The 14,506-nt window shown below is 41.2% G+C and overlaps 1 protein-coding gene across 3 annotated transcripts in view; it reads left to right on the forward strand.

Annotated features, from left to right (window-relative positions):
• The window catches only part of CD86 (CD86 molecule), a 67,326-nt gene that overhangs the window by 39,428 nt on the left and 13,392 nt on the right, over positions 1–14,506 (forward strand). For all 3 annotated transcript variants that reach the window (XM_043594306.1, XM_043594305.1, XM_043594309.1), the window contains exons 3-4: positions 9,053–9,388; positions 11,675–11,980. In XM_043594306.1, coding sequence (XP_043450241.1) covers positions 9,053–9,388; positions 11,675–11,980 — 642 coding nt within the window. The remainder of the gene's footprint in view (positions 1–9,052; positions 9,389–11,674; positions 11,981–14,506) is intronic.

Consider the following 14,506-nt stretch of genomic DNA (forward strand, 5'->3'; position numbering starts at 1 on the left):
TTTTCACTTTAAAATTTACATAAAATTGGGTCAAACCCTTATTCCACATCTTTTCCACATGGAAAGGTCCACTGTTTTCCCCCAGATTTTTGCAGGTTCCCAGCGGATGGTTGCATGGAGATTATGTTTATATATGTGGTTACTTTCACTCCTATTTCCTGCTACTGTTGATAGTGGTCACTAAAATCACTACCTAGAGGTGAGCAGATACTTCAGACTTAATTGCAAAATTCCCAAAGAATTGTCATGAAGCCTAATAGTTGTCCTATTGGGGTCATTCCATGTTAAGCTACTGTTTCAGGGTCTTTTGAAATACATTCATGCAACCCAGTAGGTAGTATCTTATCCCAAAAGTAATTCATCATTTTAGTAGAGTGTTTAGTAAGTTCCAAAGAGTATGGGCTGGGGGGCGCCTGGGTGGCTCAGTTCATTGGTCTTCCAACTCTTGATTTCAGCTCAGGTCATGATCCCAGGGTCATGGAATCAAGCCTCATATTGGGCTCTGAGCTGAGTGTGCGTCTCTCTCTCTCCCTCTCTCTCTCTCTCTCTCTCCCTCTCTCTCTCTCCCTCTCTCTTTCTCTCTCTCTCTCACGCTCTCTCTCTCTCCTCTCCTTCTGCCTCTCTCCCCCACTCACTCTCTCTCTCTTTAAAGTGAAAAAAGGGGCACCTGGATGGCTCAGTTGGTTAAGTGTCCAACTTCAGCTCAGGTCATGATCTCACAGCTTGTGGGTTTGAGCCCCGTGTTGGGCTCTGTGCTAACACCTCAGAGCCTGGAGCCTGCTTCAGATTCTGTGTCTCCCTCTCTCTCTGCCCCTCCCCTGCTCACACTCTGTAAAAAATAAAGAGTATGGGCTGTCAGCCATGATAATTTAGTGGGAGATGGTCACTGAATAGGATAAGTGTAGGGTTGTTTAGAAGCAAGAATAAAACTGGGAAAAGAGAATTTCTCTAGGTGTGGATTTATTTTCATTTATCTTGCTTGGTACTTGCAATGTACTTTTGATCTGAGGACCCATGTGCTCAATTTGAATAGGGAACACAGAGGCTTCAATGGTAGACTCCTTCAGAAAGGAGTTAAAAGTTAAAAAAAGCTTATTTTTACTTTGTGAGAGATCTTAATACCATTTTCAGAATATGTAACTCTGAATTTTGGCCCCCATGGGACTGTTTTAATTTATGGAAACAAAAACAAACACTTAGTAGCCCTTACTATATAAGCAACATTTTACTTCTAGAGCCAATCTATTCAACAGAAGTGACCCCCTCTTACATTGTCAGGCCATAGGGCCAAGTTCCAGGGCCATAGTTTCAAAGGTATAAAAACACTTTTAACACCCTCTAAGAATATTTACCCATTCTTGGTTTCATTTTCACTTTCTTTAATTCCTTCTTCTTATATATGTGTCTATTAAAAAGCATTCAACTCCTTTCCCCATTTAAAAATCACTTTTCTGGTATTTACTATAAAGCAACAGATAAGGCAGTAAAAACAGTTACATACAGTTATGATCACAATATATATAAGAATCTCTCACATTTACTCAATATTGTTTCATACATACTTTCTAAAGTTTCTAAATTATTTTCATTTTCATAATTTTTGAAATTGCATTAATCCATTGAATTGGAGTTAAAATTTAGTGTGTGTGTGTGTGTGTGTGTGTGTGTGTGTGTGTTACTCATTTAGAAGTTATGACCTCACTGTCTTCTTTGGTTGCTAAGGACATTTCAATCTAATTGTCATTTAGGTTTTCTTTCTTCAGTTTTTAAAGAATGAGTTATAAGTTTGAAAAAATATTTTATGCTTTAAGTTTAGCAGTTTCACCACAACATTTCTAGGTGTGAACTTATTTTCATTTATCTTACTTGATACTTAGAATGTATTTTAAATCAGAGGACCCAAGTTCTTCTCAACTTGAATATTCACAATCTTTATCTCTTCAACTATTGTTTACGTACCATTCCTCCATTCTCTCTTCTTTGAGAAACTCTAGAGCTTCTCACACTAACTGTTCATGACTCAATCTGTTCTTCCACATTTTTACTTCTTTCTCTTTCTGTACAGCATGCTAACCAAGGGTCAAGTAGATCAGCACAGCCAGGAGGTCTTCTCATTGTTGAGGGAGCCCAGAACAAAAGGCTCCAACAGTGTTTTGGACCCTGAGGTTGGGGTGGGGAAGAAAGATGAAGGGAAGTGCTTGGGTTGGACATACTGAGTCAGCATGAAGAAAAGTGTCTTCAAGGCTCTTCCTCTTCCCCAACATTAGGAGACCTCAGGAAAGGCTTCTGAAGTCCTCTGCTCAATAACTCAAAGGAATCTAGGAATGAAGGTGTCCAGGCTATTAATGTAAATTTTTGAATGAGCATGACTGGCCACAGATCTTGAGTTTTGACTACAGTTCCTATCAGAGATTGCTGTGCATGGGCTGTGCACTAAGTCTGGTGTGGGAAGGACAGTTCTTCCCCATGAAGCCTTCTAGGTAAAACCTTTGTAATTCTTTAGGATGAGGACTTAAAAAAATCACACATAGGTTTTTAAACTAGGAGATGGATTCCTCAGAAGAGACAGACAATAACCAACATACCACATCATGTCAGGGCATGATAACTACTCTGATAAAAAATAAGTCATTATAAGGAATAGGGAGTGGCAAGGATGCTATCTTCAATAGAACGGTCAGAGAAATCTCCCTAGGTGGTAGCATTTTATGGGAGACTTAATGAAGTGAAGAAATAACTATGAGACTGTATGGAGGAAGAGCCTTCTAGGCAGAGGGATCAATACGAGAAAAGGCCTTGAGATAGAGTGTGCCTGCCTTTGGAGGAATAGCAAGGGAGCCAGTGTGGCTAGAGCTAAGTGAGGGAAAGAGGTTTGAAAGGTACCAAGGGCCAGATTATATGAGACCTTATAGACCATGGGATGAATTTTGGATTTAGTTCTCAGGGTGATGTGAAAGGATATGGATTTAATTTTCAGTGTTGTAGGAAGTCATCAGAGACTTCTGAACAGAAGAATTATATTATCTGAGATACACTTTTTTAAATTTTTTTAACGTTTATTTATTCTTGAGACAGAGAGAGACAGAGCATGAACAGGGGAGGGACAGAGAAAGAGGGAGACACAGAATCTGAAACAGGCTCCAGGCTCTGAGCTGTCAGCACAGAGCCTGACGCGGGGCTCAAACTCACAGTCTGTGAGATCATGACCTGAGCCGAAGTCGGACGCTTAACCAACCAAGCCACCCAGGCGCCCCTGAGATACACTTTTAAAGGATTATTTGGGCTTAAATAACTAGATGTGGGGGCAAGGATGAAAGTGGGGAGATCAATTAGGAGGCAATTGCAATTATCCCAGTGGAGATGGAATGGAGGCTTGGCCTAGGGGAGTATCTACAAACTCAGTGAGTAATGTTCCAATTCAAAATCTATTTCAGTGAGGCAGAAGAATTGATGGAGTGGTGGTAGTAGAAGGAATGAAGTGAAAAGACAGGAAGTGGTGATAATAAGGTGAGGTGCTTGATATTGAGAGCTTTTAGGAGATATAGAGGTAGAATTTTGGTCTGGGGTCTGGTCCAGGGAGGAGATGTCTGGGGTTGCGTGAACAACAACATCATTGGACAGAAAGAGGACAAGAAAGTGGGAGGCCCAACACTGTGTTCATGAAGCTGAAATCACCTAGACAGGGGCAGTGAAGGAGAAGATAGGAGAAGATAACTATAGCAAGCGGATGCTCAGATCTTCAGTGAAAAAGGGGCACTTAGGAAGAAGACAGGTAACAGCAGCCATGAGGGGTCATGGATGGTATATTCTGATGGCTTGTACTTCAAAGGAGCTGGGGTTTTTTTAATGTATAATGATGTGTTTTCCATTGTACGTTAAACGATGCTTCATATATTTTAATAGATAATATTTTATAAAACATATAACATATTTTTATAACTTTATAAAACATATAGATATTATGTTATATATATATGTGTGTATATATATATATGTATATATATGGTATATAGGAACCATTCAATGAGGTAGAGGACAAGAACATTTACAGGGGAGCAAGAGAGTATCTGTTGCTATATAAATAGCAGTATTCAGCAGGTAGTTGAATATGGATATCTGGAACTCTAGTAAAAGTGACTGGCTGAAGAAAAGCATCTATGAGTTATTAGCTTATACTTGACAGGGGAATAGAGAAGAAAAGAATCCAGGGGGGTAGAGAAGAAAAAACATAGAGAGTAGAGAGTAAGGAGAAGATCAAGAACAGGCACTTGAGATAATCAGCATTTATTTTTTTGAATTTTTTTTTCCAACGTTTATTTTTTTGGGACAGAGAGAGACAGAGCATGAACGGGGGAGGGGCAGAGAGAGAGGGAGACACAGAATCCGAAACAGGCTCCAGGCTCCGAGCCATCAGCCCAGAGCCTGACGCGGGGCTCGAATTCCCGGACCGTGAGATCGTGGCGCTTAACCGACTGCGCCACCCAGGCGCCCCAGAGATAATCAGCATTTAAAGAGTGATCATAGAAAACTGACCAGGAGGTCAGAGAATGGGAAAGATGAGAGTTTCCAGAAGGAGATATGGTCAACACAGTGACATTCAACAGTGTGGTCATATAACATGAGGTCTGAAAGAGCTCTGAATTTGGCATTGGTGGGAAATCACTGACAACCTCTGTGAGGGAAGTTTTGGCAGAGAGGTGGGGGACAGAGCCTGGGGGTGGAGGCAGCAATTGCTGCTTACTCTTTCAGAGAGTTTGACTATAAGAGAAAAAGAAACTAAAAGCAGTAGCGAAGGAAACTGCTGAAGTAACTGCTATGAGGGAGAGTAAGTAGGGTAATCAGCCCAGAGAACAAATTAAGTGAGACGGGAGACTACAGATTTGTAATGTCATCAGTCTGAATAATTGAGTAATTTCCCTGGTACTGCTTAATTATTTAGTTGTAAGAACAGGTATGTAGATCAAAAATTAAATGTTCTTAGGATGAATTCTGTACAGCGGGGCAAGTTTATTGGCAAAAGAATGATTGGAAAGATATATTATCATCTAATATGATAGCCGCTAGCCATATATGGCTATTTATATTTAAATTAATTAAAATTAGGGACACCTGGGTGGCTCAGTCAGCTAAGCATCCAACTCTTGATTTTGGGTCAGATCATGATCCCAGTGTCATGGGATCAAGCCCCACGTCAGGCTCTGCACTGCGTAGTAGGAGACTGCTTGAGATTCTCTCTCTCTCCCTCCACCCCTCTCCCCTGCTCCACATGAGCTCCTCTTTCTCTCTAAAATAATAATAAAAAATACTAAATTAATTAAAATTAAATAAGATTAAAAATTCATTTTCTCAGTCACACTAGCTACATATCAAGTGCTCAATGGCTATAGTGGCTGGTGACTGTCACGTTGGTCAGCACAAATATAGAACATTTCTATCATTGTAGAGAGGTCTTTTGGTAAGCACCACACTACAGGGTCTAAACTGGATAGAGCTGAGGTCTTGATGAAGTCAGAGAACAAACTTAGGTGGAGTAGTCAGCAGCAAATGTTGGAGGAAGATATATTGTGGACAGAGATAATTACATTGAGGTTTAGGATTCTAGGAGCAGAGATGTTCTTGGTGAAAAGGTTCAGGGTTATGTCATGGGAGAGGTGCTGCTGAAATAGCCTGTGGATGAAGATCTTTGAAGTGGAAAAGACCAAAGAAACTTGAAGCAAAGTTTTTGGTGAACTTATCCATACTGAAATCATTCAAATTGATAGTAATAACTGGTTGGAAAGAAGGATCTTGCGTCTACTGCCAAAAGCCTCAGTGAGCAAAGAAGTAATAACAAGTGATTAGTAGTAACAGCAGTGAGAGAGGTGAACACCTCAAAAGGGGAAGGGTGTTCCTCAAGGTCCTCTCAAAGTGTGCTAAAACAAGCAGTAGCTGGGGACAAAGGGTGGCCTTCAGGTAGGCCAGATTCCAATGAAAGCACAACCTTGGGGGAAATATTTGATGAAGAGATTGAAGATGTAGAGGAGTTTATTACAATGGAATGAGATTTCCAGGGGGCTTGGTAAAGCTTTGGAGGAAGTTTAGTAAAAGAAGAAAAATTTATGAGTATAAATAAGTATAGTAACATGAGAAGAAGATGGACCTTGAATGTATAAGACATGCATTTGGGGTAGTGGCCTGGAAAGACTAAAGTCCCAGGTGTGGTCGGAGACCTCACAAGGTCATAACACTACAGTTTTGTGTAACTTTTAAACATTATATTGTTAAGAAAGTCCTCAAGTATCCTTTGAAACAAACTTCTCTACTTGATCAGGGAGGTGTCTAGATGGATTCTTGTGTGCCTAGCTCCTGACATCATCATAGCAATTAGTGATAACTAGACCCAGACCTTTTCTGTTACCTAGATGCTGGTCAAGGGAGAGAATCTCAATGCTTAACCACCAGTGGAGTCTCAATGAGTCCAGTAACTGGGTGACCTAAGGTGTGGAGTCATAACAGGGGAGGCCTAAAGCCACTTAGGAAAAATAGACCTTGAGCTAAATGTTCCCCACATTGTCAGAGAGGGAATTAGCTGTGTAGCTCTGAGTGATGTCATGTAAGCCAGTGGTTGGTGAGGAACTTGGAATGTAAATTGTGAAATACTTTCAGTTCCACTCAAGATGGGCCTCAGAGTGATTTCTACCCTAGAGTGAGGGGAAAGGGAGGAGGGACAAATAGGAATAAATTGTTCCTATCACTATCTTCTTTGTTCTACTCCGAAGACAGAGGTAGAGATCCTCTCTTGCAGCTTCTCAAACTGAGCTGTTGTTAAAATGAAGATTCTGACTCAGTAGGTCTGGTGGTGGGGGTGGGGCAGAGATTTCGCATTTCTGTCCAGTCCCCTAGTGATGCCCATGCCTTTCACTTTTGATTGGTAGTTGAGGATTGGGGCAGTCAGATGGGTGGAAGGAAAAGCCCTTATAATCTTTGGGAGGAGGGGTGTGGGACCTGAGTCAGAGAATTTAGACTGATCTGTGAGTGGAAAGAGTGAGTAGGAAGGAGAGAGAGGTTCTGCAGAGAAACAGTCATAGACAAAGAAGACAAAAAGAAGAAGCCAAAGTTGAAGTCATTTCCAAGCCCAGAAGACACAGTTGACCACTAAGCAATAATTTAATGTTGACCATTAACTGGTAGAATTTTCAACTATGAGTTTGGTTTCGCCTTTACGTCATCTGCCCTATATATATATGGTAAATTAGCGATAAAACCAGAATGAGTTTCCCCAGAGATATAGCTACTAGAAGCTTTTACAGCAGGTGGCACTCTTACATTATCATTCAGAGTTTAGCAAAGAAGTAGCAGGAGCCCTCGGATTGCCTTGTAAGGCAAATGCTGTAAATTATAAGTAAATCTTTCTTAGGTTCCCCTTTCACAGTTCCAGGTACTCAGGTAAATTTTCTCACCACCCTCCAATATGGGAACACATCCCATACAGATGTTGCATTTTATACTTGCCAAGTGTTTTACAGGGTTCTAGTGAGCACAATGCAACAGTCAGTGATTTGAACTTGTGCTAACTCTCAAGAGTGCCCAGAGTCCTCTTCCCTTAGAGTACAAGACCACCCAACCCTCTTGATTATGTGTTCTCACTGGGCCACACTTTGAATAGTTCAATTTTGCCAAGTGCATGTCACCGTTATATGTCCTACTCCCTCTTAGAAGAAGAACCCACTGATCAGATCAATTCAATTTCTCCCACCACCCTCAAAGAACACCTCAAACGAAACTCCTCTCATCTCTCTCACCAACCTGCTCTCCTTTCCAGCTTAATGTCAACATCTCTTCACTGAAGTCTTGAATGATGAAGCTTTATTCAAAACCCACCCTAACATTCTCCCCAGGGTGGTATTTAACTTCATATTAACTAAGAAACAGCATTTCATTTCCCACTAACCCTGCACTTCTCACCCACTACTACTTAATTTCTTGGCCAACTCATACGTAATTCTGTGACTCAGAACAAGTCCTACAAAAACCCTATAATCAATCACATTTAAGGAGTTAGGTGGCCCACATCCCTTCCACACTTCACTATGTCCTTAGGGGTGAAAGCCTTTATCTGAACTTTCCCAGCATGTCCTCCAGGGGTTGTAAAAATTTCCAGTGGCAACACATATGGGGAAGAGCAAGTTTCTCGTACCTGGGGTTTCCCCAGTACTCCAAAGGCACATCCTCACCTTCTCATCTATGATTCATTTCCAGGATTTTATTCATGTACCTTAAATGGTTTTTGACCACCACAAACCCAAAACAACCATCATATTGGCACAGTTCTCCTTCTGATCCCTGAAAGAGCTTAGGGAGGTCACTGAAAATAGAGGCTTTGGTTGACCGTGTCATTTCCAAACTGCTTTATATCCTTGGGCGAGCTGGCCATGGAAAGCAGTATTCATGAGGGAAGCTCTACAAAGGGAACTGTTTGAATTTCAAAGATATTACTCAATGTAATACCCAACTATCAAGGCATAATGAAAGGGAGGGAGTATCAAATTTGTTGCCATTATCAGAAATCTTTCAACTATAGCAGGCCAAGGGATAAGCGGATAGGGAAGGGAAGGGAGAACTTTTGGTGATGGCATAGAAGTAATGGACCTTGTAACAGCTACAATGAAGAGAATCAATATTCAGGTTACAGGAAGGTTAATAGATGGGTGAATGTAAATGTATTATCTAACTCTGCTGGTTTTCCCTGTCTTGGGATTTAAATTCACAGAACCATAGTACTTGAAAGATTCTTGGAACACTTAGTCCACCCCTTCATTAAACTGATAAGGAAAGTGCATTTCATAGTGGTTGCAGTTTGCACAAAGCCCACTTTAGTTAGCAGTGGAGTGAGAGAGAACAAAGGTCCCATTCTCCAGATGCCAGTATATTGCACATTCCAGAGTTTAATATCTAGTTATTTAGTATCTGTACTGGTGAGATAGCATCTGGGTATTGTATAAAGATAAATGGAATTGTTTTTTCTTTTTCCTTCTTGCTTCACCTTCTCCAATCTCCACCTTTCCTTTTTTAGGTGTTTCTTCCATGAAGAGTCAAGCATATTTCAACAAGACTGGAGAACTGCCATGCCATTTTACAAACTCTCAAAACATAAGCCTGGATGAGCTGGTAGTATTTTGGCAGGACCAGGATAAGCTGGTTCTGTATGAGATATTCAGAGGCAAAGAGAACCCTCAAAATGTTCATCTCAAATATAAGGGCCGTACAAGCTTTGACAAGGACAACTGGACCCTGAGACTCCACAATGTTCAGATCAAGGACAAGGGCACATATCACTGTTTCATTCATTATAAAGGGCCCAAAGGACTAGTTCCCATGCACCAAATGAGTTCTGACCTATCAGTGCTTGGTATGTAATCAAGGGCATGTTCAGATCCCTGACCTTCTCAGATGAGACTGCAATGAACAGAGAAATGTTGCAGGGGGTAGGGTTGGGGAGGTGAGAGGGGTGGGGGTGGTACCTGGAGAGAGAAGGCAGGGGCCAGCCATTTCTGGGAAGTCCATTTGAAGGGAAGGCAAGGTTTGGTAATAGGGAACTGAAAGTCCTTGTACTTTTTATAGATTGCTTCTGAAGGATCACCAAGAATCTGCTTTGGGGGCAAAATAGAGCTAACTGAACAAAGTTAATGTGGCCAAGGGAAAACCATGGGTAATTTGACCATTACTAAGTTTACAAAGCTATATAGGCCTCAGATTTCTTTTATGTTCATTTTTTCCTTTGGTCCAAGATTTCTCACCAACTAAATCTTTGCCTAGAGCAACTAGCAAAGGTAATAGCTGATTGATCTGGGTTTTTTCTTCAACCACCTGGAGGTCACTTATGAGTTGTTTGCTGACCAACCAAGAGCCTGGTTGACGAAGGGAAATAACCCAGAACACATAATCCCCAAAAGTGACAATTCAGCTCCTCTTTTTTTCCAGGCCTTGAAAAGTCTACATATCACTACAGTTTTTTTTATTATAATACAGTAAAATTAATTATTTTATTTTGATGCATAGCTCTGTTGATTTTGACATATGTATAGATTTATGTAACCACCACTACAAATAGGATATAAAACATTTTTGTCACCCTAAAAATTTTTCCTCATGCTGTATCACTTTATTATCATATCCTCTCCATATGCATAACTCCTGTTTTGCATCCTACAGTCTTAACTTTTGAAAACGTCACTTAAATGGAGCCACATAGTATGTAACCTTTTAAGATTGGCTTCTTTTTTTCAACATAATGCCTTTGAGACTCATCTAAATTGTTGCATGTATCAAAAGCCTGTTGCTTGCTATTGCTGAGGAGTATTATATTTTATCCACTCAGTGTATGGCAAGACATTGGGTTGTTTTCAGTCTATTACAGTTGTTTTGGGTCTATCATAAATAGAGCTTCTGTAAACATGTACAAGTTTTTGTGTGAATGTTAAGTTTTCATTTCTCTCAGTTAGATACCCAGGTGTGAGATTACTAGATTCAGATTAATTTTTAATGAAACTGGAAAAGGCAGATCAACACTGATTTTGAAAACACAGAGTTAAAGCAAAGGCAAAGTAGAAATAGAATGATGAGTTGCTCCCTTTAAGCTTTATGTGATTTAAAGTAGGCTGCAGGACTTTTGGAACATTTTGTACACATGCTAAATCAATGTTTTTAAAGTATGGCCAGATACCATTGAGAAACATGGTGTGTTTTAGGTGGGACACAATCATTTTTCCAACCTGTGATTCCACAGATATTGTTAAGGAGGGCGAAGTAGGTAGCACCATGGCAACCCACTTTCTACAGACTCCATAAAGTATAGGCAGGGTACTTACAAAACTTACAAAAACAGGGTACTTACAGCAAAACTTACAAAGATGACATGTAAATCACTGTTAAAGGCAATCTACTAAATTATAAATTAGTATGTAGAACCTGAAAGCTACCCAGTGACTACTGAAGAAGAACAGGGATCTGGCTGGCAGAAGGGGCTAGGTGCCAGTGATCCTCAATGGCCACAGGAATCTGAATGGCAAACCAAGGCAGGGGAATCTCTGTGTTTATCAAGATCATATATTTTCCCTAAAAATGGCTGGGTTCGACCTTCATCTTGTACATGATGTAGAAAACTTGACAGTTATGCCCAAAACCAATATTCTGAATTTCTAAATCCAAAATCCCCATCCACTCACTTACCACTATCTTGCTTGGGGTTCTGGAAGATATGGCCCAGAGTATGCCAGCACCATAAACTCGGCTGGTGTCAATCCCTTTCTGCTTCCTTAGTCTGGCAAGCTGGAACGTACCCCACGAGACGGTTGAGTTCTAAAGTCACACCAGTTCTCCTTCCCAAGACTCCACTCTCCAGCACAATGGCCTCATCGTGAATCTTTGGTGACTCAATTTCAGCCCTCCTTTCACTCAGAGAGTACCCCCCTGATTTGGGTAAGCTGGAAGTAAGCATAGTCCAAAACTCTATTCTTGAAAAATAAATGTGGGGTCATTATGAAGCTCTCACCATGGACTGAGGCCCACAATTTACACACGTGGAGGCTCCCAGATGTGCCCCCAGTGAGTTCCCAGATCAGAGCGTTATTTGCTAGACACATCTAAATTTAGCCTGATTTCTTTTTTTTTTTTTGTCTCTTTATTCTGCTTTCAGCTAACTTCAGTCAACCTGAAATAACAGTAACTTCTAATAGAACAGAAAATTCTGGCATCATAAATTTGACCTGCTCATCTATACAAGGTTACCCAGAACCTAAGGAGATGTATTTTCAGCTAAACACTGAGAATTCAACTACTAAGTATGATACTGTCATGAAGAAATCTCAAAATAATGTGACAGAACTGTACAACGTTTCTATCAGCTTGCCTTTTTCAGTCCCTGAAGCACACAATGTGAGCGTCTTTTGTGCCCTGAAACTGGAGACACTGGAGATGCTGCTCTCCCTACCTTTCAATATAGGTAAAGCTGCTTCCCAAGACTATTTCTTTCAACAGGTATTATACACAAATGGTTGAGGCAGATCACTCAATGTGCCTTGCTTGCCAGGAAACCTCCAATGGGGTCATTTTTTGGTACTATTAGGGAGGACTCAGACAGAGGTCTCCTCTCCATCTGAGTGCTGCAGGGTCCCAGAAACTATGAACGCATGCTGCATTTGAGGAAGTATGTTCTTAGCCCAGTCTTTTGGGCTACCTTTGGATAGAATATTTTGAAATTCAGTCAGAAAATGCAAGATTCCTCCAGGCTAGAATTCTTCCATTCATTCATACACACAAACACACACACATCATACATACATTCATACATAACAGTACATGCTGAGTATAGAACCATTCTACACATTGTTGACTGCAGACATGAAAGCTGAAAGGTATAAGACATGCTCGCTGCCCTCAAGGACCTTCTAATAGAATCAGAACTCCATGATGTAAACACATGGAAAACTTGATTTTAAAAAGATTGGAATTAGAGTCTAAAGCATATCCCATGGAAATATGTGACCAAATTTAAAAACAAGAATGACTGATAATCAGTTTTATAGACATTCAGAGGTAGGTAACTTCCTTGGGAATTCTTCCTAAAGGAAATGGGATCTTAAAAGATAACTGGGCTTTAAAATTATGGTGAAGAGATGACAGGCATCAGACTAGTGGTTTCCTAAACAGAAAGAAAAATTCTCAGCATCCAGGCTTAGAAGGTGAGAAGACCGGGGCGCTGGGGTGACTCAGTCAGTTAAGCATCCGACTCTGGCTTAGGTCATGATGTCATAGTTTGTGGGTTTGAGCCCCGTGTTGGCCTCTGTGCTGACAGCTCGGAGGCTGGAGCCAGCTTCAGATTCTGTGTCTCTCTCTCTCTCTCTCTCTCTCTGCCCCTTCCCTACTTGCACTCTGTCTCTCCCTCTCAAAAATAAACATACATTAAAAAAGAAAAGTGAGAGGACCACAATCAATTCACAGTATCTGATATGGGCACAGGTGGTGGTGTGGGCATATGCATCAAGGAAAGACTCAGAAGCAGAAGTTCTTGTGGCATGTTGACAGTATAGTACAGGGTCCAGTCTAGCTGGAGGAAAGGGCTGACGATAAAGCAGTGTCTGCTAATACGAGCCTGACATTTTAAAGTCTGGCTTTGCCCTGGAAGAAATGTATCCATATTTGAGACTTCACTTGTGAGGAGCAGTAACTCCAAGATTCTCTCCTGGAATAAAGGGACCCTGTACCCACACTGCCCTTATGGCTGCTTCTGATCCTGACCCCTTTTCCCACACGTCTGCCTTCTGCTTACCTTGGCCCCTTCTCCAATTCTCCCTTTTGGTTTTTTCCTCTTCTAAGGCATCCATTCAACTTCTTTGTTAATCCTCTAACCCTGCTGTTTCCTCTCTCCTGGTGTCTCATTGTTCAAACATAACTTGGTCCATGGACACATTCTTATGGACAGTCCTTGGGGCCAATAAGCTTTACCGGTGGCCCAATCCTTTCCTTCTACTGATTTCCTCCTGCTAAGACAGTTCTGCCTCTGAGAGTCCAGTAAATAGGCCACATAGCCTGTCCTGGTTGCTTCACTGTAACCTCTGTTGGCCTAATAGTAGCCTCTCCTAAGCTATCCCTGAGGTTCAGCACCTGTTTGGAGCCAGCAATACCACCACACCTAACATGCCTTGGGGCCTTCTGCCATGGCTTCCTCTGCCATGCCTCCCACAGTCTACAAATGAACAGGGCATTATCACCACTGTAGCTTCATCATGTCTCACCTTTCTGCTGTTTCTCCACTGCTGTCAAGACCTTCCCAGCTATCACCATATTCAGAAATGTTTTAGCTCTAGCTGCCTCAGGAAGCCAGGGCTTGCCTCTCTGTATCCCTGTTCTATGGCTTGATCAGAAATTGAGTAGACCCTGAATCAAGGAATCTTTTTGAGTGTCAAAAGGTAGCAGTCTCCATGTTATCAAGTATAACTTCTCTATACTGGGAATGCCAAACAGGCTCAAGTGGGATAAACTGGGACAGACTCAAAAAAGTGTTGAAAATGGCCTGTAATGGCAGCAACTCCTTTTCTTAATGTCTTAGGAACAAGGTATGGATCCACAAATTGCAGCTAAACTAATAGGTCAGTGGTTCCTATTTGCCTGTAATTTGAGATTAACTATTCAAATCATTCCCATAAATTGTCTATAAAATGGGCCACTCAGTTATAAGCTTTCTCTCCAAAGTCTGTTTTTCAACTTTGTAGACACTTAGAAGTCCCCATGCAGGAAAGAATGTCCTGACCTCCCAGGAGCTGATTCAAACCGGTTTCCTCAGGGCATGAAAAGATATCAAAGGTTTTCTAGTAGGTGATACATTCTGAAAGCCCTGCTTTTTCCACTGTGACCTCAGTGGAAGAAACAAATAAACAAACAAGCAAAACTGGAGATAGGAAGCTGTTATATTTGTCCAAGTGAGGTATGTCTGACACCTGATCTACAGATGATAGTGGATGGAAAAATT

The sequence above is a fragment of the Prionailurus bengalensis genome, chromosome C2 (assembly GCF_016509475.1).
Source record: "Prionailurus bengalensis isolate Pbe53 chromosome C2, Fcat_Pben_1.1_paternal_pri, whole genome shotgun sequence".
NCBI classification, from domain to species: Eukaryota; Metazoa; Chordata; class Mammalia; order Carnivora; family Felidae; genus Prionailurus; species Prionailurus bengalensis.